This window comes from Electrona antarctica (assembly GCF_951216825.1).
Source record: "Electrona antarctica genome assembly, chromosome: 6".
NCBI lineage: Eukaryota > Metazoa > Chordata > Actinopteri > Myctophiformes > Myctophidae > Electrona > Electrona antarctica.
In genome coordinates, this window is record NC_136811.1 from 19,915,418 (window position 1) to 19,942,994 (window position 27,577).

The window sequence follows — 27,577 nt, forward strand, 5'->3', positions numbered from 1 at the left end:
GTTGCGTGGACATAATACAAAAGTCCTTCTGTTTAGCCTAAAAACTTTGGGTCATGTGATCAGTGATAGCACCTTGGTGTACTCTACAGGCCAAAGAGTACAGCGACATGATGTCACTGATCACATGAGCCCATGTTTGAGACCTCCTGTTCTAGGCTAAACAGAAGGGGGGGGGTGTATTATTCCACACCAACAACTATAAGGTATATTAATGACATGTTCGAGTGGTATTCCCCTTTAAATAGATAAAGCTCTAAATTGTGACGGTAATCATTGCTATAGTGCAGTGGTTTTCAACCAGTGGTCCTTGAGGGGGTTCCAGGTGGTCCCCGTGCAGTTAAATGATGGTAACCAAATGGACCATTACAGATCTTTAACTCTTGAGAGTGTAAAACACTCTCAAGAGTTAAGTTGTTGTTAAACATCTGCATTATTTAAAAAATTACAGGAAGTCTACACAATTAGACTGTATTTGTATAAGAATTGTTATTTTGATCAACATTTACCTAATATCTCTCCTATGTTCTCCCACTGCCACATCAATACAGCATGGAAATGTGGACATATTCTTTAATTTTGGATCTACAAGGCTAAATCTCATCAAATGGTGGTCCGTGGCTCAAATGCAGAATATATAATGGGACTTGATATGAAAAGGGTTGAAAACCACTGCTACAGTGTGTTTGTTCAGTAACAGGGGTCTCTACAGCTCGTTAATAAACAGAATTTGTTTTTACAGGTGGTTTGGCAATTTTAGCAAATCAGGAGATTGTATCAGCTTTTATCAGCTTCAATTTGATAGTGTTCCAGTTCCCATTTTGTCAAGCTGGAGAGACGTTGCTGAACAAAGACTATACTGGCAATGATTACAAGAATGCAGAGCTATTTAACATTCATTTTAAAATAACCCCACAAATCAGTTACTCCACCTTTAATCACTTGAACCCTAGCATCCCTATTCTGGCCATGTCATAATTGGTGAAAATAGGCAAATGTTGGGCGGAAAGCCGGAAACAGACAATATTTTCAGCAAAGGCATTTGATGTAGAGAGAGAAAAGGAGGGGACCAAGTACAGAGTAGACCCCAGGGGGAATTCAGCTGCTCATAATGTACAAGTTAACACCTAGTCTTAATCTTTTTTGATTTGTTTTTGGTGCTATTACTTTACTATGTATTAAATGCATAACCGTAACGGTATACTTGAAGTCCTGCTCTCCCCCCATTGTTAATGTCTTGACTGCCTTATCTGCATATTTCCAACGCAGTGGTATTTTGTTTCACAACTAAATCTGGTTAGGTTATTTCTGTTTGGAATGGGCTCTATTTTCATCAGTGCCTAACACCCCTTATCCCTAAACTTCTTTGCCTTTTTTACTATTTTGAAAAACATTTTAAAATTGTTCAACTAGCCGATCTACATCGACACGTTGTGAGCTTGTAGATCGGCTTTTTTCAAAATAGTAAAAAACAAGAACGTTGAGTCATAACTGCGAGGTGCAGCAAGCACTTATTTTTTTGAGCACTTGTTTTTTTGAGGGGCGCTAGCCCCTCCTATGTCCATCTTTGATAGGGTTTATGTCAAACATTGTCCTAACAGCTAGCAGCTCCTCAAGGTCCATCTTGGCCCTGTGCGGTCAGAACAGGCAGTGGGCAACTGGAAACAGGGCAAGGAGAGGAATGTTTACAATACACTGCAAAGTGCTAGTAATCCTTGCTATGTGCCACAGACTTCAAAGGTAGTGTAAGTGATGTTATTTGGTTAAACAAAACATTTTTGTTAAAGGGTAATACCACTAATTTTCAACATTGAACTATTTCATTAATATACCTTAGTGTTGTTGCGTGGACATAATACAAAAGTCCTTCTGTTTAGCCTAAATACTTTGGGTCATGTGATCAGTGATAGCACCTTGGTGTACTCTACAGGCCAAAGAGTACAGTGACATGATGTCACTGATCACATGAGCCCATGTTTGAGACCTCCTGTTCTAGGCTAAACAGAAGGGAGGGGGGGGGGGGGGGTATTATTCCACACCAACAACTATAAGGTATATTAATGACATGTTCAAAATGAGTGGTATTCCCCTTTAAATAGATAAAGCTCTAAATTGTGACTGTAATCATTGCTATAGTGCAGTGGTTTTCAACCAGTGGTCCTTGAGGGGGTTCCAGGTGGTCCCTGTGCAGTTAAATGATGGTAACCAAATTGTCCTAACACAAACATTGAATGCCATTGACAATGAATCGCCAGCTTTGAGCGTTTGTCCCAACACAAACATTAAATGCCATTGACAATGAATGGCCAGCTTTGAGTGTTTGTGTAAACAAACATTGCGTAAATGCAAACATTGAAGACGAAGTTGCGGACGCAAATTCTGATTGGCCGGAATGAGATGATGATTATGATAAGAGCGCCCCTCACTTCACACAAGGGTGATTTATTTATAGCAGCCAATCATGAAAAAGTGTCTGCTAAGGTCGTCTTTACGGTCGCTAGTACAGAAGTAGCAAATGTAGTCCAGGCAAAAATAGGGCCCAAAGTCTGCTGGATCAAACATACATATTCACAGATGCTGAAATGCTAAATTAGGGCAAAGATGAAGATACTGTGAAGCTCTTTTTGGGGATATTGGGCTACGGGGGAAGACAAATATGCACAGTACTTGTACATTTATTTAACAGAGATTATTTGAAATAATCTCTTATTATTATTTCCTAAGGATTTGAACCACACCAGGGGACATGTGGAACGCTACTTTGATGTGTTCTATATGTCACAGTGAATCAGGTAGTTTGAAAACTCAGTTGTGAGACTGCAAAACTGACACTAACCAGGGAAAATCAACTTTCCACATGACAAACATTCATTTTGATTATAACATTTAGCTTTTTTATTATAATTTATTAAGAAGAAAAAAGTCCTTATGCACACCTACAGCGGACAGGTGCGTCGGATAACTGGAACTGGATAAGTAGAGAAAAAAGGGATCCCGCACACTGTCATCACTTGCAGAATTAGATTTATTGAGCAACGTTTTGGTCGTTCAGAAGCCTGATGACGGTCTGAACGACCAAAACGATAAATCTAATTCTGCAAGTGATGACAGTGTGCGGCATCCCTTTTTTCTCTATTTTAATTTATTAACAGAACCGGTTTAGGTTAAGTTTGGGATTGGGGATAGGGTTTAGGTTAAATTTGGGATTGGGGATAGGGTTTAGGTTAAGTTTGGGATTGGGGATAGGGTTTAGGTTAAGTTTGGGATTGGGGATAGGGTTTAGGTTAAGTTTGGGATTGGGGATAGAGTTTAGGTTAAGTTTGGGATTGGGGATAGAGTTTAGGTTAAGTTTGGGATTGGGGATAGGGTTTAGGTTAAGTTTGGGATTGGAGATAGGGTTTAGGTTAAGTTTGGGATTGGGGATAGAGTTTAGGTTAAGTTTGGGATTGGGGATAGGGTTTAGGTTAAGTTTGGGATTGGAGATAGGGTTTAGGTTAAGTTTGGGATTGGGGATAGAGTTTAGGTTAAGTTTGGGATTGGGGATAGGGTTTAGGTTAAATTTGGGATTGGGGATAGGGTTTAGGTTAAGCACATGGAACCCAGTGTCTCCGTTCTGGGGCAAACTTTCCACAGAAAATGGCAGGTCGGCAAGCTCCCAAAATCAGCTCAAAATATCTAGAGTTTGCAAACTCCCTTTTTCCTCTATTGCACTGTCACATGTTGTAAGAAGTGTTGGTATACTTTAGTTTCTTATAGGTATGTTCTATAACAGTACTGGTACTGTATATTTAGTATGTTTTATATACCGTACAGTAACAGTGCTGTATTTGTTATATTGTTATAAAAACTTTATTTTTTTATTTTTTTGAATTTTTGAATTGTGTGGACTGCTGGTATAATGATAAAGCGGCTTTTGTATATTTTCTTTTGCAAATAAACTTTCCAAGTTTGGGATTTAATTTGTTTAATTTTCAGATACAACCATACAACATCAAACACAAGGCAAGGTGGGAGTAATGGAAAGGTGGTCATTATTTCACTGTTTATATAGAGTATTCTGTTCACATTCACTGTTGATAATCTGTACATACATGATCCATATAACCACTGACTGTACATCAGTCAACCTTTTCAGGCCACGACCCCCCAAATTAATCACATTAGAACTGGGGACCCCCCCCCCAAATAATCACATTAGAACTGGGGACTCCACACCCTGACAAGCACTTGGACTTGTAGGAGTTGAGGCATTTAGTTTGACTTGTTCCACAGATAAATATTGTGAAAATAGCCATGAGGCGTTGTGAGTTTGTAGATTGTCTATTTTCACGTTTTTTGTCTCTTTCTTATATTTTTTGACAATTTGGCCAATGTTTGACCTGACCTTTTATAGTATAGTTTGACGTTTTACTTGCAGTAATGGTCTTTTTTATTTGATTTGAGGTATTAAAGGTCTTAAAGTCCTTAAATTGTCATGACACTGTCATCTGGGGACCCCCTCAAAATCATGTGGGGATTTCATTGATGATATATCCTTTGATTGAAGATACAGGGGGAAAAAAGACCATTGCGGGTCCCGGAGACTCGCTGCATTGAAAACCAGTGATGGAAAAAAGTACTCGGATGTTGTACTGATGTGGTATCAATACCACAATATAGAAATACTGCTTATTTCCATATAGCCCTGCCTCAAATAGCCACCTGGTTACTTTTAAATGCCTGGGGTCTAAAACCATTTTGCCTATTAAACGCCCCGTCCAAATAATAGCTAATTGTAATCAAATAATGGCACAGTGCAAAAATAAATACAAGCCTGCTGCAAATAGCTGCCTGGTTCCTGTTAACCCATTTAGACCTGAGGACAATTCTACAAATGTCTTAAATCCTGAAGTTTTCTGAAAAACCCATGTTTCTATGTCAGTGGTGTTCAACCTTTTTCACGTCAAGTACACCCAGAATTATCTGTATTTGGCCGTGGACCCCCCATCTGAAAATATGTTGTTCCAGGGACCCCCCAGAAGCAAAGATTTGAGTTAAAAAGTTTGCTCTGAAAGAATATTCAAAGATTTGTGGCACATTTTCACGATTTTTCAAAAATAGCAGATCTACAAGCTCGTAGCGCGGCACTTGGTGCCGCGCTATGAGCTTGTAGATGTGCTATTTTTCAATAGCTAAAGTATAACAAAATGCTTAAAACACCAAAAGGGGTTCCCGCCCAGAAGGGGTCCAAAACGATTTTGGAATCATGCTTTACTCTGTTACAAGTAAAAGGCTGGAATTCAAAATGTACTTGAGTAAAAGTGCAACGGTATTGGCATCAAAATGTACTTAATTAAGTGAATGTACTCATTAAGCAGAATGTCCTGTTTCACATTTTAGTACGGTACGGTATAAAAATCTTTTGAAAGTAGCAGATCTACAAGCTCAAATGCATGGATCTGCTATTTTCGTGCATAATTCCCATTGTATCTTTTTTACAAGAAAAACAAAGGGAAGAAGGCGGGGAGTATTATGTCAAAATCTACATTAGACATAATACTTGAGATGAGATAGATATATGCGTGCGTGCGTGCCGTGCACGTGTGCGTGTGCGCTGTGGGGGGCTGTAAATAACACAGTGATATGTAATCAGAAGCCTTGTCCTCAAACACAGCTCATTAAAGACCTCTGATGTAATGGAATAATGATAGGCCTATATATACACTGTAATAGCACCATGACCAATTATAAAATGACTAATACAAATGCATGCATGTTTTCTTAACCCATTTTGGGCGGGAACCCCTTTTGGTGTTTTAAACATTATGTTATAATTTAGCTATTGAAAAATAGCAGATCTACAAGCTCATAGCGCGCCTCTGCTATTTTTGAAAAATCGTTAAAATGTGCCCCAAATCTTTAAGATTTTTTTTGTTTTAATTTTGACGTCAGGCCTGAATGGGGAGCATTCAGTGATTTGGGTGATTTGGAAAAAAAACCTGGTCCACCCCGGTAACAAGAACGCTCTACAGTGGGGGGGGACACAACAGGCCAACAGCACGCACACCAAGGCATGCCCCCACTCGATCCTGATTGGATGAAGGATGGATCCTCTAGCCAAAAACGAAACCTAAGCTTTTTTTACCCCATCAGTGAACTGGGGAGAGGGAGGAACTCCTTATATGGTCAGCACACTCTATAGTAGGGAGGATTATTACAAAAAAGTGATATTTGAATTAAGTGAAACCACTGAATATACCTTTAACAATCTCTCACTTGGTCATATTGAGATTTATTTCAGGTGTGTGTGTGTGTGTGTGTGTGTGTGTGTGTGTGTGTGTGTGTGTGTGTGTGTGTGTGTGTGTGTGTGTGTGTGTGTGTGTGTGTGTGTGTGTGTGTGTGTGTGTGTGTTAGTAGAACAACAAGACAATACTGCCTCATCAAAGTCGGTATGGTGACTTTATACATTGTCAGATACTTGAATGTGTCCTTAGAATATAATCACTTTTACCCAAATGCAACTCAAGTGCAGTTTTCTGACCATTAATGGGGAGATAGTTGTTCTAATCATCATTGATTAGAATGATAAACCAAAGATAAAGTTAGGTGTCTTGAACAATCCAATGGAGTTGGGCGGTTTAGGCAGAAGCATTTTTTTAATACTTTCAGTATTTGTAAAACCCACACACAGACGTGAAGCGTGTTCAATAGCACTGATTTATAAAAGTTGGAAAAAATGCAGTTTGTGTTTCTATAAAACGCTATAAAAATGCAATTCATTTCTGCCCGACACAGCTACGACATGGCTTCTGTGCATAGAGCCCACTATTTGGGGGCCCACTTGCAGTATCCTCGCGGCCCATCAGTGGTCCCCGAGCCCATGGGGGAAAAACAAATCACTGTTTTGGGTTGAAAATAATTGTAGATGTCTTTGTTGTTGTCGTTCAGTGACTGCTAAAGCCACGCCCCCCAGTCCCACCCAGAGCGCCGCTGCCCCGCCCATCGGGCCCAAGGTGGTGATGACGGTGGAGGAGTTCTACTACGGACGGGTGGAGGGCCAACAGAAAGATGACAACCCTGTTAACCCGTGCTTCCAGTGTCAGATCTGCCGCAACAAAGTCCTGGACAACATCGGGTCAGTGCCTTACTTGAAAACCCATTAGCCATTATTTTATCCTTTGGCTATTTAAAAGTTTGTCGACAAAAATATATTTTGGCAAGCCTAGATGGCGTTGTAATGACCAATTACATTTGGTTGCATGCTGAAAATATCCGATCTCTCACTGCGATGTGTTGCAAGCTTATAGATCTCCTGAAAATGACTTGTCCTTTAGTTTTACTGGATATTTTCTCCGCTATAGTCGCTCTCTAACATTTTAGTCTAGTTTTTATTTGTTGATGAAATTATTGTCAATATATTTAGTCTTAGTTTTAGTCATCACAGCTTAGTTTTTATTTCATTTTCGACGGTGGAACATGTCAGTGGAAGTTTTAGTAGATGAAATTAACTGTGTGCGTGTGTGCGTGTGTGCGTGTGTGTGTGCGTGTGTGCGTGTGTGTGTGTGTGTGTGCGCTTGCTTGCTGACCTCCAGGCTCATGCAGCACATGCTGTGTCACTGTGAGGTGATCATGGTCCCCAAGACGAGCAGCAGAGACGAGGACATGACCTACACCACCACGTGCAGCGAGTGTTACAGGCTGTTCTCCTCCCCTCAGCAGCTCAGGAGCCACTACAACCTCGTCCACACTCCCACCACCTACCCCAGTACGAAGAAACACACACACACACACACACACACACACACACCGGTGTTCATTCTGTCGACTAACACTATGACGAAAAATGTCCGTCGGCTACCTTTTTTCACTGACTGTGATGACTAAAACTGAGACTAAATATATTTACGGTTTTGTCGAAACAAATAAAAACTAGATGTAAATGTTAGGGTGGGACTAGTGGAGAAGAGATCCAGTAGGACCAAAAGAGAAAAGTTATTTTATGCGTGCGTTGTGAGTTTGTTGATGGGCTATTTCCAGCATGCCGTTGACCCGTTGACCCGTCAGATACAGGACACACGCACATCCCATATCGTTGCTGTTGTGCAGAATCCTTTTATCTCCACATTTAAAGTTTTGTGTTATTTTTTTAAGGCCCTAATTGATCACACTACAAAAGCATCAAAAGTAGCAGATCTGCAAGCTCGAAACGACAAATTTTGAGCTTGTAGATCTGCTACATTTGTTATTTTTGTATTTGAATCTTGAAAAGTAACAGTTTTGGACATATGAGGTTTCCACCCGACAGAGACGATATGCTAAGTAAACTACTGTAACTTGATGCATTTAGATTAAACCTAACTACTAGTGACACAGACAAAAACTGCTCACATATTAATGCCGCGTTCCAGTCCAGATCGACTGCCCATTACCATTATTTACAGAGACACATAAGGAACATGCCATGACATGGAGTAGTAGAGAATAAAAGATATGTGATCAAGCCACAAATATAATATAAATACCATCAATGCCACTAACAAGTTAACAACAATGCTTACAAATATTAAGCGACTGTCCATTACAGAGGAACATGCCGTAACGAATAAAGCCACGTTACGTGATCCCGTAAAGAATAAAGCCACGTTACATGATCCAGCACAATGTAAGTAATTAACGTGTTTATGGTCTACCTTTCTTTCTTTGATGTGAAGAAATGTTAAACGTTATATCGCACCAAAAACAAATATCCATTTGACTATGTAGGATACTTTAATGTAGCCTCATGAGTCTCATTCACTGTTTATTATGCGTCGGGGAACACCGGTGTGTCGCATCGTCCAACAAACTCATCTCACTCTCAACTTGTCAGGCTGAGACGTTCAGAGACTTAAATCATTCAGGGCCAATGAACCCAGCCAGTGCCCGAACTATTAATAACAGGTTTGGCCGGTACAAATTTAGGGATAAAATGGGTAATCATATTAAATTAATAAATGTAGGAACAAATATTATCTTTGCTCAGACACATTTGACGTAAATTCTCCATTCAATGTCAATGGGAATTTAATGTTTGTGTAAGACGAAAATCTACACTAATAGCTGAATGTAGGAGGGGCTAGCGCCCCTCAAAAAAAGAAAAACCATACAATGTTACAATTTAGGCATTTAGCAGACGCTCTTAATCCAGAGCGATGTTCCTTTGTACCTTGCCTTGCTTCAAAGGTAGTGAAAATAGCTGATCTACAAGGCTGTGAGCTTGTAGATCAGCTATTTTCACAAAGGGACACCGACAATATTTTCTCCATACCACTTCTGAGCCATACTGCTATAGTAGCATGAAGGACACATACTCTAATACTAATACTAATCTAGGTAGCCTACTAATACTAGTCCTACTGGTTGTACTAATAGTAGATCAATGGTTCTCAAAGTGGGGACCCCCAGGGGTCCTTGAGGGGTTCTAGGGGGTCTCCAGTTAAAATGCAAGTGCCTTTAGTACGCTAGTTCTCAAACGTTTTCGGGCCAAGGACCCCCAGAAGAAAATGTTTTGTTAAAAAATTATAAATTATTCAAAAATGTTCTATTTTCTTTGTACAAGCTCGCAGCGTGTCACATTTTGGGGTCCTTGACATGACAAAGTTTGAAAACCACTGGTAATAGAAAGGTGGGGTTATTTAGGATGAAGCTTGTTCAATGATGTTTCGGTGAAAACGGTTTTGTTCACAAGCCCCTCCCTCTGCAGGTATATGCAAGATTTGTGATTGGGCGTTTGACGAAGAGACCATCTTCCTTAACCACATGAAGACCAATCACAAGCCTGGAGAGATGCCATATGCCTGCCAGGTAAATAAGACTGTAGATTCTTTTTTTTATGGGGTAGTTGCAGTGGTTCCCAAAGGTTTTAGCTTCAGACCCAAAGGAGAAATTTTAAAATTTTAAAATGTCTAATTCTATAATTCTCTATTTTATTTAGTTTTTTTTACAGACAGCAGTCCGGACCCGCAATATTGTTTATTGAAAACAAAATGTAGCCAATAAAAAAAAAATTATAATAATTGGGTCCGCAACACAAGAATGGGTCCTGACTCCCGACCGCATCATTCGAAAGCCTATAAAGCTTGTGACATAACCACAGCCGGTTCTGTGACGAATGTGGAACTGCCTCTCGTCTACAACAACTGCAGACAATTTCTTGGGCCAATAACTATATTTTAATAAAATATAGTTTTTGACTGCGACAGAGGCACAGTCTCAAGCGAACTCTCAGGCGAATCACTGTGCCCGAACGTTGCGAAGTTTGCTTGAGCTGACTCGGCGTGTGTGTGTGTGTGTTCGCGTGCACCTGCCTGGGTCTGTTGGAATCACACATGTTTGGACTTGAGGCCAGCCTGTTCTGGCAGATTCCACAACCCACAATCTCACCGAAGGAATACTCAGTGACGCTGCATTAGGCTCAACTGTGCAGATTCCTGTATAGTCTCTGATCAGTTGTGTGACTGTCATGCCTCATTTACTCTCTGTCATGAGACAGTGTTTCTTGTCGACAAGCACAACAGCTGTGCGATGGAGTATAATTAAATTGAGTTTAAATGGCAGAGACAAAAATTTAAAAAATACATTCTAATCTGGGGAGTTTGACATTCAGCTGTCTGTCACTCACTCTCTCGCTCTCATTCACTCATTCTCTCACTCAGTCAGTCACTTGTTCACTCGTTCACTCATCTCTTTCATTCACTCATTGTCTTATTTCTATTGTACACAGAATGTTAAATATGACATATTCTGTACAAAGTGAGTCTACCTGGTAGACTGGTCCGGTGCATCACTGGTCCGGTGCATCACTGGTCCGGTGCATCACTGGTCCGGTGCATCACTGGTCCGGTGCATCACAGGAACAAGGACACGTGTTGCAGAAGGAGGAGAGGACACTGGAGCAGCACGGACATTTTAAGTCTTTTTATTAGGTGCTAGTATACAAAAACGACTAACGTTTGGACCTATGCGGTCTTCATCAGAGTCATCAGAGTTCACGACTCTGATGAAGTGTCCGTGCTGCTCCAGTGTCCTCTCCTCCTTCCATGACATATTCTGCGTTACAGAATATTAAATAGCAATATTCTGTGTTACAGAGTATGTGTAACATTTGCTGTTCCATTGCAGATGCTTCCGGGTGGTTTGGGAGTTCATCGTTGACATTTTACTGTACTTGGGTTCTGTTGTCTCCTACCACCGTGACTCGAAAAGCTTTTTCATCTGGTGTGTGTCATTACATGTGCTAGCAGTGTTGCATTCCAATGGTTCTGAAACCTTTTGATTTCAAGGACCCCCAGTTTGGCATGCTATGAGCCACTGCTGCCACAGACCCCCACAACTCTTGAGAGTGAATCCCACTTTGAGAACCCCTGTTTTGTATTCAACAGAAATTGAATTTACAGTGTCAGCTGTCTAGGGCAGGGGTTCCCCCAACACCACAACTTAACAAAATACATTAAATTAAATAATTAATTTGCTTACCCTATTTAAAAGATCAGCTATTTTCAAAAATGTTAAAATATTTTCTTTGAAATGTTAAAAAAAGAAAAATCATTTCTTTCCGTTCCTAAGCTGTAACCCTGGGTGCTACTCCTCCTCTGCCAACCTGGGGAGAGCCCATGAGCTCATGCTTCCTTCAATGCATGGAGCAGGCTGCTTCTTATCAACTGACAGGGGGAGTTTCCCCGGTTGGACGTAGCGCGTGGAAGGAACACGGTATTCAAACCAGTTCCTTTCCACTCCATCAGACGCCCCGACTGACCAGGGGGAGGCAGTATAGAGACCAGGATTATTGCATGTTTTTTGTGAGGGTACCTGCCATAGGGGACACAGAGAGGCTCTTTCTTTTCTTTTTATTCACTTGAAAATCCTTGGTTAGGGGGCGACAGTGACTCAGGAGGTAGAGCGGCCGCTTGGAAACCGGAAGGTTCCCAGTTCGATCCTGGGCTCCCCCAGAGTTAGTGTTGAAGTGTCCTTGAGCAAGACATTGAACCCCTAAATGCTTCCGATGAGCAGGTTGGTGCCTTGCATGGTTTCCTCCTCCATCGGTGTGTGCGTGCGTGCGTGCGTGCGTGCGTGTGTGCGTGTGTGTGTGTGTGTGTGTGTGTGTGTGTGTGTGTGTGTGTGTGTGTGTGTGTGTGTGTGTGTGTGTGTGTGTGTGTGTGTGTGTGTGTGTGTGTGTGTGTGTGTGTGTGTGTGAATGGGTGAATGTAATGCACAATCTCTGTAAAGCGACCTGGATGAAGACGCTATATAAATGCACCATTTACCACAACAACAATAACAAACCCCTCCCCTCCTCTCCTCTGCAGGTGTGTTCATATCGCTCGTCTTTCTACACTGACGTGGTGAATCATTTCAAGGCGAGTCATTCAGGAAACATTCACCTGCTGTGTGTCTTCTGTCTGAAAGTCTTCAAGACCAGCCAGTGCTACCAGGGCCACTTCCTCAGACACAAGGTCAGAACGCACACATACTGTACACCACTAGTATACAGTATTACTAATATGCTAGAAGATATACAGTACAAGCTCATGCCATGATCTTGTATATCTGCTATTTTTGAAACATTGTGAATATTTGTGCAAATCTTTTAATATATGTATTTTTAAAGCGAACATTTTTAACTCAATTCTTTGTTTCTTGGTGTCCCTGGAACAAAACATTTTGAGAAGTGGGGGTCCGTGGTCAAATACATATATAATTGTGGTGGTCCTTGACGTGAAAACAATTGAGAACCACTGATATAGAAAGCAACGTTTTTCAGAGAACTTTAGAAGATATTTGTAGAATCGACCTCAGGTATTAATGGGTTAATAATGCATTATGAATTTATGATATAATATATGAATCTTACAACAAAGTGACCATTGGTGCGTCTGTCCGTCTGTCTCCTTGTCCGTCCGTCCATCAGAAAGGACAGGGTTTCCACTGTAACAAGTGTCGTCTTCAATTCGTCTTGCTGAAGGACAAAATGGACCACAAGCATCTAGACCATAAGTGCTTCGTGCGTCCAGAACGGCTCAAGGGCCTTCCTGCCGGAGCCAAGGTGTGTGTGTGTGTGTGTGTGTGTGTGTGTGTGTGTGTGTGTGTGTGTGTGTGTGTGTGTGTGTGTGTGTGTGTGTGTGTGTGTGTGTGTGTGTGTGTGTGTGTGTGTGTGTGTGTGTGTGTGTGTGTGTGCGTGTGTGTGTGTGTGCGCGTGCGTGAGTATTGTTATTATTAGCAGTAGTAGTAGTAGTAGTAATAATTGTAGTCTTTGGTGTAGTTAGGATTTTTGAAGAACATTGTCACATTTATTGGTGTCCTATAAGAACGTGTCATTTTGTAAATTAACGTTGTTATTATGTATTAGGTGACCATCAGGTTGTCACATCCAACGCCCATCCCAATGGCGGTCACACCTCGAACTCCCATCGCACATCTAGTGGCGGACACTGGCCCCGCCCCCCCGTCGTATCCGGAGGCGGTCACTCGCCCCACCCCCCTTAACATCAGACCAATCAACATCGACGGAAGAGCAGCAACAGACATTCACAGCCGATCCGAGGAGGATTGGCAAGACTTCAAAGATGGGATACAACAGGAAGCAAGCTGTGAGGTCAGCCTAACTTGACCCCTGACCCCAAACAGCTGTATGATAACCCCGACCCTTGGCTTTTAACCTCCTAAACCCTATATATTATACGAATAGCAAAAACAGTATATAGATATATTTCAATTCACATACAATACCATCTTCTCTGAATTAGTTTGATTATTTACTCATTCTGATTCAAATGTATTTATGCATCCGAAGTGGTTAACGTGATGAGCTTTGAGCGTCCTCAGTTATTTATTTCCACTGTGAATAATTAACGGAGCTGTAATCAAAGAGGTTGCATTTGTTTCGACATCTGATTTCACTTGTGATATACGTCGGCCTTCCTCAGCGTTAACGACACAGTATTATAACACACAGTCACTATGTAATTATAACACACAGTAACTATAACAATAACAGTATAGTTCCACCTCTCAGTTCGCACAGGTGCGATTTCTTTAGATTTAGATTTTTTCGCAAAAAGCATTTTATGACTGGAGGAGTGCTCGTATAGCATGGATGTCCAGAGCGCTATGGCATGCAGAGTTTGAAAATCTTTAGTCATAGTTTTAGTCGATGAAATTAGCACTGCAGATAACGGTTTCAGCGACAATAAACAAAAAACAATCATGTGTGTGTGTGTGTGTGTGTGTGTGTGTGTGTGTGTGTGTGTGTGTGTGTGTGTGTGTGTGTGTGTGTGTGTGTGTGTGTGTGTGTGTGTGTGTGTGTGTGTGTGTGTGTGTGCACGTGCGTATGTATCCTCCAGCACTCTGAGGTGTATGGAGTGTGGAACAGATGCCTCCGATCTCTTCGCCCACTTTCCCACCTACGTGCGCTGTCTGCTGTGCACGTTCAGCACCTGCTGCTCGCAGGCCTATGCCTCCCACATGATCCAGTAAGTCTAACACGCCTGTAGAACACAAACCTACACACATTCCCAATGAAGAACATTTCTATATGGTCCATGTCATTTCCCAAGGCTCTATGCACAGGAGCCATATTGGAAATACATTGATCCTCTACCTCAGTGGTTTTCAACCCTTTTCATACCAATACAAGGCCCATTATTTATTTGGCTCTCAAGAGTTAAAGATCTACAAGGGTCCATTTGGTTACCAACTCTCCATCAATTAGCTGGGGACCACCTGGAACCCCCTCAAGGACCAATGGTGGTCCCCGGACTACTGCTCTACCTTACTTCCTTCACAGATCTTACCAATGATGACCAACTAATGAAGGCTCTGTTGTTCCATTCTAGTCAAACAGTGTCAGAGTGTTGATATTGTGCATGTTGGCTCACTGGGAACAGTCTGCTACACCAGTGGGTCTCAAAGTGGAGTCCAGGGACCCTCATGGTTCCTTGAGTGGGCTCCAAATGGACCTGTACAGGTTCATTTGGTTCCATTTGCACACTCTCAGAGTTATGATGGCCCTTGAAATGAATACGTTTGAGAAGCACTGTGCTACACTACATGGAACAGAGCCTTCATTAGTAGCATTGGTAACACCTGTGAAGGAAGAGGTCCAATTTATTTCCAATATGGCTGCTGCATCTGCATATAGCCTATTCTTTTAGATCTAGGTGATGATCCGGTCTTCTCCATGTATGGTTATCCAGGTTTTGACCAAAAAAAGATCTAAGGGTCTCCATGATGTCACAAGGCGTGGCCATATATGGAGGCGTGGTGTTACGAGGTGGGACCATAAATGGAGGCGTGATATGGCCATATATTGACATTCCCAAATATGGGGTTACTACTGTACATATATGCCCATATATGGAGATCCCCCAGTGATGTCGAGGTTGTGCTGCTGGGGCAGATCGGTGCATGTACGCATCCGCCTGGGTGACGGCAGACTGCTGGGCGAGTGCTGTCGCTTTGGCATGGGATCAACTTTGACCAAAAAATGCACAATGAAAAGCAGGTATGGCCAGGGTTCATGGCCATATATAGCGTGTCTTGAGTGTAGAGGGTTTGATGATGTCAGACTGACATGTGATGGACTGACAACCATATATGGATATCTAAGGGTTTCCGTGATGTCACAAGGTCAGATCCAATAAGACAATAAGACATCATTTGCATTTTGTTATGTATGGAAAGTAGCTCAAAGAGCTTCATAATATGGCATACAATGATGTACCTCAATATTAATATTGGCAACATTGTGATGTTGTCCTTAATGTATTCCTCTTTATTCTTTTTCTCAGCAAACATGTACCGTTTACCTTACCGCTCCGCAAACGATCTCCACCCTGGTATGAGCACTCTGTACACACACACACACACACACACACACACACACTCACACACACACACACACACACACACACACACACACACACACACACACACATACATTTTATTCATTGTGTTCTGATGTGTTGTAGTGTATTCTATTGTGTTCTAACTATGTTCTAATGTCCTGAGACCAGTTCATGTCTTCTAATGTGACCTATTGTGTTCTAACTATAATGTCCCCAGCCCATACCATTTGAGGTGTTCCAGCTGTGACTTTGTCCCTCAGACTGGAGACCAGATGGCTAAACATCTGGTGTTCAACCCATATCACACCTCCATCTGCAGTACCACCGGTAAGTATCTGTCTGGGATTGAATTTGATTGATGCAGATTTGACTAGCCAATATGTAGAGATGAGCAAGAGAGTGTGAAATGATAATACCGGACAAAGACCTTCAACTCTTACAAAGACAAGGTGTCTGTCTGTCTGTCTGTCTGTCTGTCTGTCTGTCTGTCTGTCTGCCCTTATCCATATCTAAACTTTGAAACTACTATGTTTATCAGTGTCACATTTCATGCACATACTGCCAGCATGCCAAAGAATCAATTCCCAAATGTTTTTTAAATACCCTTTTACACTTGTACATTAATACACATATTAATTTACGAAAGGAAACATAATTGATGATATATGAAGAAGGGGTGTGACATGTGAGAATTTCGGCTGGTTGAATTTTGGCTTTAATTTACTTTAAATTAGTGTTTTTGCGTGTTTGCGTCTCTCATCCCCACAGCCTTTGTACAACCGGACAAGCCAGCCGCTAAGGCCCACCAGCGCCAGCCCGGCCCGCCGCAGAGCGTCCTCTGCGGGGCATACAACACGCATGACGCAGCGTGGCGGCAGGCGCACAACTGGACCAATCCGATCCGGGACGGCATCGCCGCCGCCGAGTTCACCCCGAGCAGCGGCCCGCACCACGGCCTGCCCAAGAGCGCCGACGCCGTGGACTACTTCAACCTGCTGTTCCCCAGCAGCGTGGTGGAGCTCATCGCCCACGAGACCAACGCCCACGCAAAGGCCTGCCAGGACCTGCATGCCAGCGCTCCGTCCGACTGGGAGACCGTCACCGCCGATGACATCAGGGGCTTCCTCGGCCTGGTGATCATTTTTTCTTGTCTTGTTTTGGGATCACGTTTTTATTTTATTTTATTATAGTTTTTTAGCAGTGGTCTTCCAGCAGGTTCCACGGGGTCCCCAGCTAAATGATTAATAGGTAGAAATAGTTGCACGATATTATCTGTAGCATATCGCTATCGGACAATATTTCATCAAAAAAATGCAATATCGGTATCGAACCGATATCAAAATAGTTCTCATATTTCTTTACCGATATTGTCACAGATGTTCACCAATATTTCACCGATATTGAAGTATAATTCAAGGTTCAAGGTTGTACTTTATTGTTACATCTTGTGTACAGTACATAAGAGTAAAGAGTATTTTTGTTTGGCTTCCTTCAGACATTGCAGCAGTGCAAAAAAAAAGACCAAACAAAGCGTAAAAAAGTGTAACATACATACATGTTCATGTTTTCCCTGTAGTAGAAAGGTTAGGTAAACTTTGTGTGAACAACTTCACGTAGGGCTAGGCTATGTTCAATACATAGAACAAATTTAGCAACTTAGAGTGTACACAGTTAACATTGATTTTACAATATAAGTTGGGGTCCCAGAGATAGAAATGCCATTAAATGGGGGTCCGTAGCCTAATGCATTGGAGGTCCTTGAAATTAAAATGCTTGAGAATCAATGCTAGAGCCGTATCTTCTCTGGGGTCCCTGGTATATCAAATGGGAGTCCGTGGGCTGATAAATGTCAATTTGGGGGTCCTTGACATGAACATGTTTGAGAACCTCTTCCCTATACACACATATAGGTGATCCTGATGGGCACCAAGAACCTGCCAGACCTCTCCATGTACTGGGAGTGGTCGCTCAACGACAACGGCTACACATTCTACCATTCCATGAGCTTCAAGCGCTTCCAACTGATCTCCGCCAACATCCGCATGGGCAGTGAAACCGCGGATAAGTACCGTGGACACACCGAAGGTCAGTGGTGGACTCGAGTACTCAACCCTGGTGCTTGAGTAGATTCTCCTGGTCCAATGTTGCTCCAGTACAAGTGAAAGTTGCTCGGTCAAATGTTTACTTGGTATAGGACTGTTTCCCAAGGCCTGGGCCATGGCTCAGTGGTCCAGGCACCGTGGCTGGTAATCCAGTCTGGCAGTGTGCCGCGGGTTCGACTCCCGATTCCGACGGCCTTTACTGCATGTCCTCCCCCCATCTACTGTCAGCCAACTGTCTGTCCCTCCATAAAAAAATAAAAATAAAATAAAGACGAAAGCCACAAAGAAAAAAACATTAAAAAAAGGACTGTTTCCCGAACAGTGGGTCGGAACCATGTGTAGATTGCAGACCCATTTGTATGGATTGCAAGTAAATATCCCCTTTTTTAACCCATTTAGGAGTAGGACGGGAACCCCTTTTTGTGTTTTTACCCTTCAAGATGGTAACCCGTTTTGGGGTTCTTGTTACTATGTACAGTATATAGCAGCATAACATTTTGTCATTTTTGAATAGATGTTTAGTATCGGCATCAGTCCTAAATCGGTTAAATTTAAAAAGTCAGAGATTTTCATCAATACAAAAGAATGTAATAAATACATCCAAGAAAATCCAAGAATAAAAATAAAAACTTTTAAGGAGTAGTGAAAATAGCCGATCTACAAGCTCACAACGCGTCTCATCGCAATGCGTTGTGAGCTTGTAGATCGGCTATTTTCACTAGTTTGGGTCCCAGAGAGACATACAGTTTCTCTTTTGGCTAAAAGGTTTGGGAACAGCTGTTGCACCGGCAGATCTGCTATTTTCACTATTTTTGAAATAATTATGGTATTCATAATGTATTTCTGTAAGTTTTGGAGAAATGTAGTTGGTAGTGGGTCTCATATGCATTTTTGTCAAAATCAATCAATCAATCAATCAATCTTCTAGAAATGTAACAATCAAAGATGAATTAGGGATACTCAGAATGTACTTAAACACAGTACTTTGTACTACTGTGTCCACGCTGCAGAAGACGACCCCCTCTGCATCTTCAGACCCATGCTGGAGCTGCTGGGCACAGCCATGTGGAAGGCCTATCGCCCCCGCTGCTGCCTGACCATAGACCACGCGCTGCTGCCGCAATCCAAAAGAGGTAGGGGCGGACATCTCTCGCTACCGGATGATTCGATTCCGATTCAGAGGCCTGAGATTCGATTATAAATCGATTACCTCGATTCCATTCCAATATAATACAGTACATGATTTATTTCCCCCTCACTGTGTGATAATGAACAAAGTGCTTTCTAATGATGAAAACAGATTACTATTCTTCCATTTAACCATTATATTTTATTGCACTACAAACAAACCAAATAATTGAGCAGCTTTCTTTAAAAAAATATTATACATTTTGTACCAGCATACAAAAACAATCCATGTCCGCATCGCGATTAATCTATGAATGGATTTTGTTTTCCACGCCTAACCAAAAGGTCCGCCGGGGACCAGCGACCCCCGCAGCCAGCCCGAGATCTGGCTGCTCTGCGACTCCAAGTCGGGCTACTGCCACCGCGTGTCCATCCAGGGGAGGGTGGCGGCGGCCGAGGAGTCGAGCCTGGAGACGGGCTTCCGCGTGGTCCCCGCGTTGGTGGAGGGACTGCGGGACAAGCACCACCAGCTGTACCTGGCCAACTCGCTGGCCTCCGTTCCCCTCATGGCCATGCTCCTGGACCAGGTACTGTAGCCTCCGTTCCCCTCATGGCCATGCTCCTGGACCAGGTACTGTAGCCTCCGTTCCCCTCATGGCCATGCTCCTGGACCAGGTACTGTAGCCTCCGTCCCCCTCATGGCCATGCTCCTGGACCAGGTACTGTAGCCTCCGTTCCCCTCATGGCCATGCTCCTGGACCAGGTACTGTAGCCTCCGTCCCCCTCATGGCCATGCTCCTGGACCAGGTACGTTCCCCTCATGGCCATGCTCCTGGACCAGGTACTGTAGCCTCCGTTCCCCTCATGGCCATGCTCCTGGACCAGGTACGAAAAGTCACCACCTTAATATACAGCGCACCGTTACAAATTACCACCAGTTACAAATCAAATCCATACATGCTTTTTACATGATATCAAAGTATCACAAATGGAGTCCAGAAAAGACATTACATATGCTCTGTCGGGTGGAAACCTCATCCATGTGTCCAAAACTGTTACTTTTCAGGATTCAAATTCCAAAACTGCAAAAGCAGCATCGCTTGGCACTTTGAGCTTGCACAACTGCTACTTTTGGTGCTTTTGTGTGACGCTGTAGTAGTAGTAGTAGCGGCCTTCAGTCTCGAGAGACCATGGTACAAGGGTTAGTAGTAGTAGTATAGCGGCCTTCAGTCTCGAGAGACCATGGCACAAGGGTTAGTAGTAGTAGTAGCGGCCTTCAGTCTCGAGAGACCATGGCACAAGGGTTAGTAGTAGTAGTAGCGGTCTTCAGTCTCGAGAGACCATGGCACAAGGGTTAGTAGTAGTAGTAGTAGCGGCCTTCAGTCTCGAGAGACCATGGCACAAGGGTTAGTAGTAGTAGTAGTAGCGGCCTTCAGTCTCGAGAGACCATGGCACAAGGGTTAGTAGTAGTAGTAGCGGCCTTCAGTCTCGAGAGACCATGGCACAAGGGTTAGTAGTAGTAGTAGCGGCCTTCAGTCTCGAGAGACCATGGCACAAGGGTTAGTAGTAGTAGCGGCCTTCAGTCTCGAGAGACCATGGCACAAGGGTTAGTAGTAGTAGCGGCCTTCAGTCTCGAGAGACCATGGCACAAGGGTTAGTAGTAGTAGTAGTAGCGGCCTTCAGTCTCGAGAGACCATGGCACAAGGGTTAGTAGTAGTAGTAGTAGCGGCCTTCAGTCTCGAGAGACCATGGCACAAGGGTTAGTAGTAGTAGTAGCGGCCTTCAGTCTCGAGAGACCATGGCACAAGGGTTAGTAGTAGTAGTAGCGGTCTTCAGTCTCGAGAGACCATGGCACAAGCGCACTTGGATTGGATCAGGTGGTGCTGAGGGAACAGTATTGTAGTGTGATCAAGCAGGACGAAAAACACAAAATGTAAAAATATGGAGGTAAGAGGTTTCTGCCTGACAGCAACGATATATTTAGTATAGCCATTACCCCACAATTTATACAATATTCCAAGAGACAAAAAAAGGACTCAATATATATACATACACACATTCAGTGTCATAATGTATTCTGAATAGAAGAAAACCTGGAGACTTGACATTCAATAATTGGGTATTATCAAAATAAGAAGATTATAATGGTGTGTAAAACAGAAAATCAAAGGCCAAGTCTTTGCCATGGACACATTTGTCTGTGTACGGACAATGTTGACGATCCCTGCTGCTACCTAACAAAGAGACGTTCCTGTCTAACCAAAACCTTCCGGTGACCCATCAGGCCATCTACGCCTCCAGCTCCTTCCCTCCTCCCAGTCCCATCCTGCCCGCTGCGCTGTGGGACAGCGGGCGGCTGGAGACGGCCGGAGACTTCGTGCAGAGGTGCTGTGGCCCCCTGCTGGCCACCCGCTGGCGGGACACCAAGGAGATGGGCTGCCTGTGCACCAACGCCACGCCAGGCGGAGCCGACACTGTCTGGAGGAGTACTCAGACTAAAGCCGGAGGACTGGCCCCCATGCAGGTCAGTAGAAGTGCTGTCTCTCTACCATTCGTTAGAGCTGGCCCCCATGCAGGTCAGTAGAAGTGCTGTCTCTCTACCATTCGTTAGAGCTGGCCCCCATGCAGGTCAGTAGAAGTGCTGTCTCTCTACCATTCGTTAGAGCTGGCCCCCATGCAGGTCAGTAGAAGTGCTGTCTCTCTACCATTCGTTAGAGCTGGCCCCCATGCAGGTCAGTACAAGTGCTGTCTCTCTACCATTCGTTAGAGCTGGCCCCCATGCAGGTCAGTAGAAGTGCTGTCTCTGTACCATTCGTTAGAGCTGGCCCCCATGCAGGTCAGTAGAAGTGCTGTCTCTGTACCATTCGTTAGAGCTGGCCCCCATGCAGGTCAGTAGAAGTGCTGTCTCTCTACCATTCGTTAGAGCTGGCCCCCATGCAGGTCAGTAGAAGTGCTGTCTCTGTACCATTCGTTAGAGTTGGCCCCATGCAGGTCAGTAGAAGTGCTGTCTCTGTACCATTCGTTAGAGTTGGCCCCATGCAGGTCAGTAGAAGTGCTGTCTCTGTACCATTCGTTAGAGTTGGCCCCATGCAGGTCAGTAGAAGTGCTGTCTCTGTACCATTCGTTAGAGTTGGCCCCATGCAGGTCAGTAGAAGTGCTGTCTCTCTACCATTCGTTAGAGCTGGCCCCCATGCAGGTCAGTAGAAGTGCTGTCTCTCTACCATTCGTTAGAGCTGGCCCCCATGCAGGTCAGTAGAAGTGCTGTCTCTCTACCATTCGTTAGAGCTGGCCCCCATGCAGGTCAGTAGAAGTGCTGTCTCTGTACCATTCGTTAGAGCTGGCCCCCATGCAGGTCAGTAGAAGTGCTGTCTCTCTACCATTCGTTAGAGCTGGCCCCCATGCAGGTCAGTAGAAGTGCTGTCTCTCTACCATTCGTTAGAGCTGGCCCCCATACAGGTCAGTAGAAGTGCTGTCTCTCTACCATTCGTTAAAACATTCCGGCTGCTAAGAAATGACAACTGCCAGCACAAAGCATGCACAGTTCATCGGCGACACACACGGCAAGTTTCAAGTCCGCCGGACGAATGGTGAATTAATAGATAGATTACTATTGTTTATGTCTTTCTTTATATAGCCTCCCAATCTTCCGACGTAATCTGAAGACTCATCTCTTCAGACTCCACCTTGCCCTAGCGTTGACTATCTTGCAGGCTTATGCAAAGGCTAAAAGTATAGCATGTAGACAGATGCCAGGTTAAGTTGTTGACCTGGCACCCTATAGTGTGTATAGTTTCAATGTACACATTATTGATTTGTTTTTTATATATATTATACTGTTGATAGGTTCTTCTTGGTTTACCTAGAAGAACTATTTCTATGCATTTGATGTATTGCCTTGTGTTTTCACCGCTTACTGTAAATTGATCTGGATGAACTAAACTGTAAATAGTATTATTATTATTATTATTCTCCAGAGACCAATGGCGTTCCGGCTGCTCCAGGAGAACATGAGAGGGGTGGACATCTGCAAGCAGCTGGTGGCCTGTAATCCACTAGGTATTACACGTTAAAATTTACGATTAAGTAATTGGGAAAAAAAATGTTGTAAACTTGTAGACCTGCTATTTCTGCTTTTCTTATGTATCACCATTTCTCAACATGGACACGATTATGCCGATTGTGTCAAAATAGCAATTACCTCAAATACTGGTAATTGTGATTATTTAACAATTGTGACAACCCTACCACTAGGGGGCATCCCCGACGACAGGTACTGGCGGCGGCTCTTTTGGTTCTTGGTGAACCTGAGCATCGTCAACGCCTTCATCCTGCTGAGGGAGAGCCGCAAGGACACCCCTCCCAACTGGGTGCACAACGGCCTCTTCTCCCAGCTCAACTTCCGCAAGCGGCTGGGCAACCAGCTGGCCAAGTGTGCCCAAAAAGCCTTCGAGGAGCCACCCTTCCCCAAGGTAGTGTTGATTTCGTCGATTGACTGCCTTTTTTCACTGAGGAAAACTAAATAAAAAAAACTAAATAAAAACTGTATGATGACTAAAACTAAGACTAAATATATTGACTATTTGTTCAACAAATAAAACCTAGGCTAACATTTTAAGGAGGGACTAACTGTTGTTTCATCTTGCTGCACTGTATTTTATTCTGCCATTGGAAAGCACTGTAACTTTGTTTTGAAAATGCTTTATAAATAAAGTTAATTCGTATTATTACTATTATGGTATTATTATTATTACCTGTGCCAGTCGGACACCGGCCTAATTGGGAACGATGCAAGTTGGAAACAATGAAAATCGAGAATAACATGCCCCGCCCTAGTATGCAATAGCCGTTATATCCGTTGTCATAGTACCCGTTTTAACTGTCTGTCTGTGTGTGTAAGCATAGAGTGCGGACCGGGAGCGACAGCCCCGCCCCCCGCTATTCATTTCAATGTAAGTTACTCAGTGGCGTTTTGAATAGCACCCGGAAGACTTCCGGAAGTACCTTTATAACTCAATGGCTCAAGCGAGCGGAAGTTGAGAGCTGAACGTCCGTCCACCTCCATGAACGTGCTGCAGTTCCAGGTTTGGCCAGTAGGTAATGGCAGCTTCAACGTTGGACAGCCGTTCTGGGGGCTTGGGTAAACATCTGTGGAGAATGTCTGAAGAGTGCAAACTGAAATGTGGACTGACTTAGGAAATCAATTGGCTGAGGTTTCCATGGCAATCAATTGGCTCAGGCAGAGTCTGGAAATTGCACAGGTGTGGACTTGGGCTCATTATGTTCACTGGCAGAGCCTGAGCAGAGCCTTTTCTGGCGGTCCTGGACAACCGTCTGTATCCGACCGACTCAAGGCCAAATACTGCACTCTGTGTGGTGGTGTGGAATGCGTGTGTCAAATTTGAAGTGGGTGGGGCGAACGTTTCTCGAGTTACGTGGATTACAGACGTACGCACACACACACACACACACACACACACACACACACACACACACACACACACACACACACATAGTCACCTACACACAGAGACATGGTGTATTTATTTTACGATTATTATTATTATTATTATTTGTGTAGAAGAGATCCAGTAGAACTAAAAGACAAGTCATTTTATACTTGGTTGAATGCTGAAATCTACAAGCTCACAACACGTCGCAGCGACCAAGTCTAAAATTAGGCGTTAACGACGCCATCAAGGCCTGCCAAAATAGATTTTTTTTGTCGACTAAATCAACTGTAGATTTAATCTCAGGATATTTAGTCGGCTAAAAACTAGCCTAAACACTAAAACATTTGCTGTCCAAATCAACACCGCCCCCTGCAGGAGAGCCCACCCGTCGCCCGCCGCCTGGCCAGGGTCCGGACGTTTGGGGAGGAGCCACTCAAACAGCGCCACCGCATCGTGAAGGTCAGTCAGTGGGTATGCATGTTCTTATAGTGGTTATTCTATCATTCTTGTGGATTTCCATCCATCCATCTTCAACCGTGTATCCGTAGTCGGGTCGCGGGGGCAACAGCTCCACCAGAGCACTCCAGACTTCCCTCTCCAGGGCAACATTAGTGACTTCCTCCTGGGGTATCCAGAGACGTTCCAAGGCTAGTGAGTCGATGTGTTTCCTCCAACTGCGCCTTGGTCTGCCCCGGGGTCTCCTCCCAGTGGGACGTGCCTCCAGGACCTCCCTAGGGAGACGCCCGAGATGCATCCTAACCAGATGCCAGAATCACCTAAGCTGGCTCCTTTCCAGTCGATTTTTTTGACTGATTTGATTTCCATATTTTATAACTTCATGGATTCATTCCTAAATTCATGAGCTACTTAATCACACTACGGCACACAAAAAGTAGCAGATGCACAAGCTTAATATTTATTATTATTAATAATAATTATTATTAAATGTATTCTTTTTTTAATAATGGATTAAGGTCAGCATCGGCGGCAGACGCTGCAGGACGTGTATGAAGAAGAACATCCGGCGTGAGAGTGTGTACGGATGTGTTGTGTGTCAGGCCAACCTCTGCAAGGAGGGCAGCTGCTTCTGGGACTTCCACGACCTTCCCACTCCCACACAAGGTCTCCGATCAGGCTTCTCACTGAATATACAATGTATTATTTATTTGACTTTACTGACGTACCAGCAGAGCATTTAGTGTTGCTGTATTAACTGTGTTCCGTCTTCAACAGGGTCAACAAAAATAGGATTTCTCCAGGAGGCAATAAGGTAAACTTGTCAAAGCTATATGTGACAGGCTTCCAATATTTAGAACTACAGTGGTATAGCCCCATGTTGATTTTCACCACATTTACCAGTCTGTTCTGCACAAATGCACACACGCACACAGACACACACGCACACACGCACACAGACACACACGCTACACATATATAAACCTCTTCCCTTATTTTAACTTTTTGTATTTTTTGGTAAATTAACGCCCTACTTCATCACACTACAGTGTCACACAAAAGCATCAAAAGTAGCAGATCTGCAAGCTTGAAATATTGCATGAAGCAAAGCGCTTTGAGCTTGTAGATCTGATACATTGGAATTTGAATACTGAAAAGTAACAGTTTTGGACATATGAGGTTTCAGAGATGATATGTACAGGTATGCGTATGTACCGTATGTGCTTTATAGTCAGGTGTTTTGATTCCTTCTCCTTGGTGTTATTTTCTTCTTCAGCGGAAAGGTGGAGTTCTCCATGGAAAAGATGTTCGGCGCGAAGGTGGAGCCGGACGACAACACCCCGATCGACGAGATGGACGAAGCCATGGCTCCTATCGAGGAGATCTCGTCGTCGTCGGGAGACGAGGGGATGGAGCACCATGAGCCAGGTGGCCTCCCAGGGTTCCTCCCAGGGTTCCCGGCTGTGAAGGATATGGCGGAGGAGTTCCGAGCGGACGTAGAGGGAGCAGAGTATGACGAACCTCCGCTGCTCGGGGAGGACTCCCAGGCTGCCCGCCAGCAGAGGATCTGTCTGCTGGCGCTGTGTGGCGGCCTCCACCAGGCCTCCAGGGACTTCAACACACCGGTAGGGCAGTCACCATTAAGAATTGTCACACACATAATATGGTATTATTTATATGGTATGTGCGTGACATCATCATCATACCCGTAAGTTATGCGGGAACGCCTACTGAGTGGCAAATAAAACTACTTTCTGGCCTTGACAGCCCATACGGCCAAACAGAAAAGTCCTATCTGTTTGAAATAAATTATGTTAAACGACATTGAACTCACTTTGCCACTCGATTTGCCCCTCACTTTATGCATGCGCATGCGCTCTATTGTGATTTTTGTTTTGTGTTTTTTTGCATCTCTCTAGGTCGTCCTCAGATTGCATTGAACATTCAACATTGGAACATTACAATTTGTATTTCTGTTTGCCTTTTAGGCTTCGTAATCACAAATTGCACAGGGCAGATATGAGAAATAACTTAAATATACAAACAAATTAGGGGTGCACGATTATGAAATTATGACCGATATCCGATATCCGATTATTTGCAGGGTCATATCTGCCGATACCGATTACGATATTATACAGAGGACCACAATGGAAACAAGCCTAGGCACTATAGGGGCTTGGCCCAAAGTCAATCAATAAATAGCATAGACTCTTTTCCAAGTATCTGTTTTCACAACTGAATGACTACTGAATGAGATGAGTACACAAATTAAATGTAGATTTTTTTTTTCATTTGTTTTATTTTTTGCTGGTGAAACCCGATTAAATAATCTGTATTATTTTGAGACCATTCCGATTATGCTACTGATTAATTGTATTTGTGCATCCCTAAAACAAATCACTGACACATTTAATAATTGTGTCTTTCCAGAAAATGTACAAAATAGCTGATTGTGTTGTAAGCTTGTAGATCATCTTTCAACACGGAAACAATTGACGAGTATGCAATAATTGTGACAGGCCTACACACAGGTTATTATAGCTTTGAGCTTTTCTTTTCTTTTTTTTGTAACCTATTACAT

At 43.4% G+C, this 27,577-nt stretch overlaps 1 protein-coding gene across 1 annotated transcript in view; it reads left to right on the forward strand.

Moving 5' to 3' along the window:
- The window catches only part of pogzb (pogo transposable element derived with ZNF domain b), a 44,684-nt gene that overhangs the window by 9,582 nt on the left and 7,525 nt on the right, over positions 1 to 27,577 (forward strand). Inside the window, exons 5-25 of the mRNA XM_079502853.1 lie at positions 6,925 to 7,111; positions 7,569 to 7,741; positions 9,719 to 9,819; positions 12,321 to 12,467; positions 12,923 to 13,057; positions 13,361 to 13,601; positions 13,938 to 13,950; positions 14,355 to 14,483; positions 15,801 to 15,848; positions 16,075 to 16,184; positions 16,626 to 16,990; positions 17,768 to 17,942; positions 18,970 to 19,092; positions 19,433 to 19,674; positions 21,372 to 21,611; positions 23,062 to 23,143; positions 23,339 to 23,556; positions 24,913 to 24,996; positions 25,512 to 25,659; positions 25,771 to 25,807; positions 26,270 to 26,618. Of these exons, the coding sequence (XP_079358979.1) occupies positions 6,925 to 7,111; positions 7,569 to 7,741; positions 9,719 to 9,819; positions 12,321 to 12,467; positions 12,923 to 13,057; positions 13,361 to 13,601; positions 13,938 to 13,950; positions 14,355 to 14,483; positions 15,801 to 15,848; positions 16,075 to 16,184; positions 16,626 to 16,990; positions 17,768 to 17,942; positions 18,970 to 19,092; positions 19,433 to 19,674; positions 21,372 to 21,611; positions 23,062 to 23,143; positions 23,339 to 23,556; positions 24,913 to 24,996; positions 25,512 to 25,659; positions 25,771 to 25,807; positions 26,270 to 26,618 (3,347 nt within the window). The remainder of the gene's footprint in view (positions 1 to 6,924; positions 7,112 to 7,568; positions 7,742 to 9,718; positions 9,820 to 12,320; positions 12,468 to 12,922; positions 13,058 to 13,360; positions 13,602 to 13,937; positions 13,951 to 14,354; positions 14,484 to 15,800; positions 15,849 to 16,074; positions 16,185 to 16,625; positions 16,991 to 17,767; positions 17,943 to 18,969; positions 19,093 to 19,432; positions 19,675 to 21,371; positions 21,612 to 23,061; positions 23,144 to 23,338; positions 23,557 to 24,912; positions 24,997 to 25,511; positions 25,660 to 25,770; positions 25,808 to 26,269; positions 26,619 to 27,577) is intronic.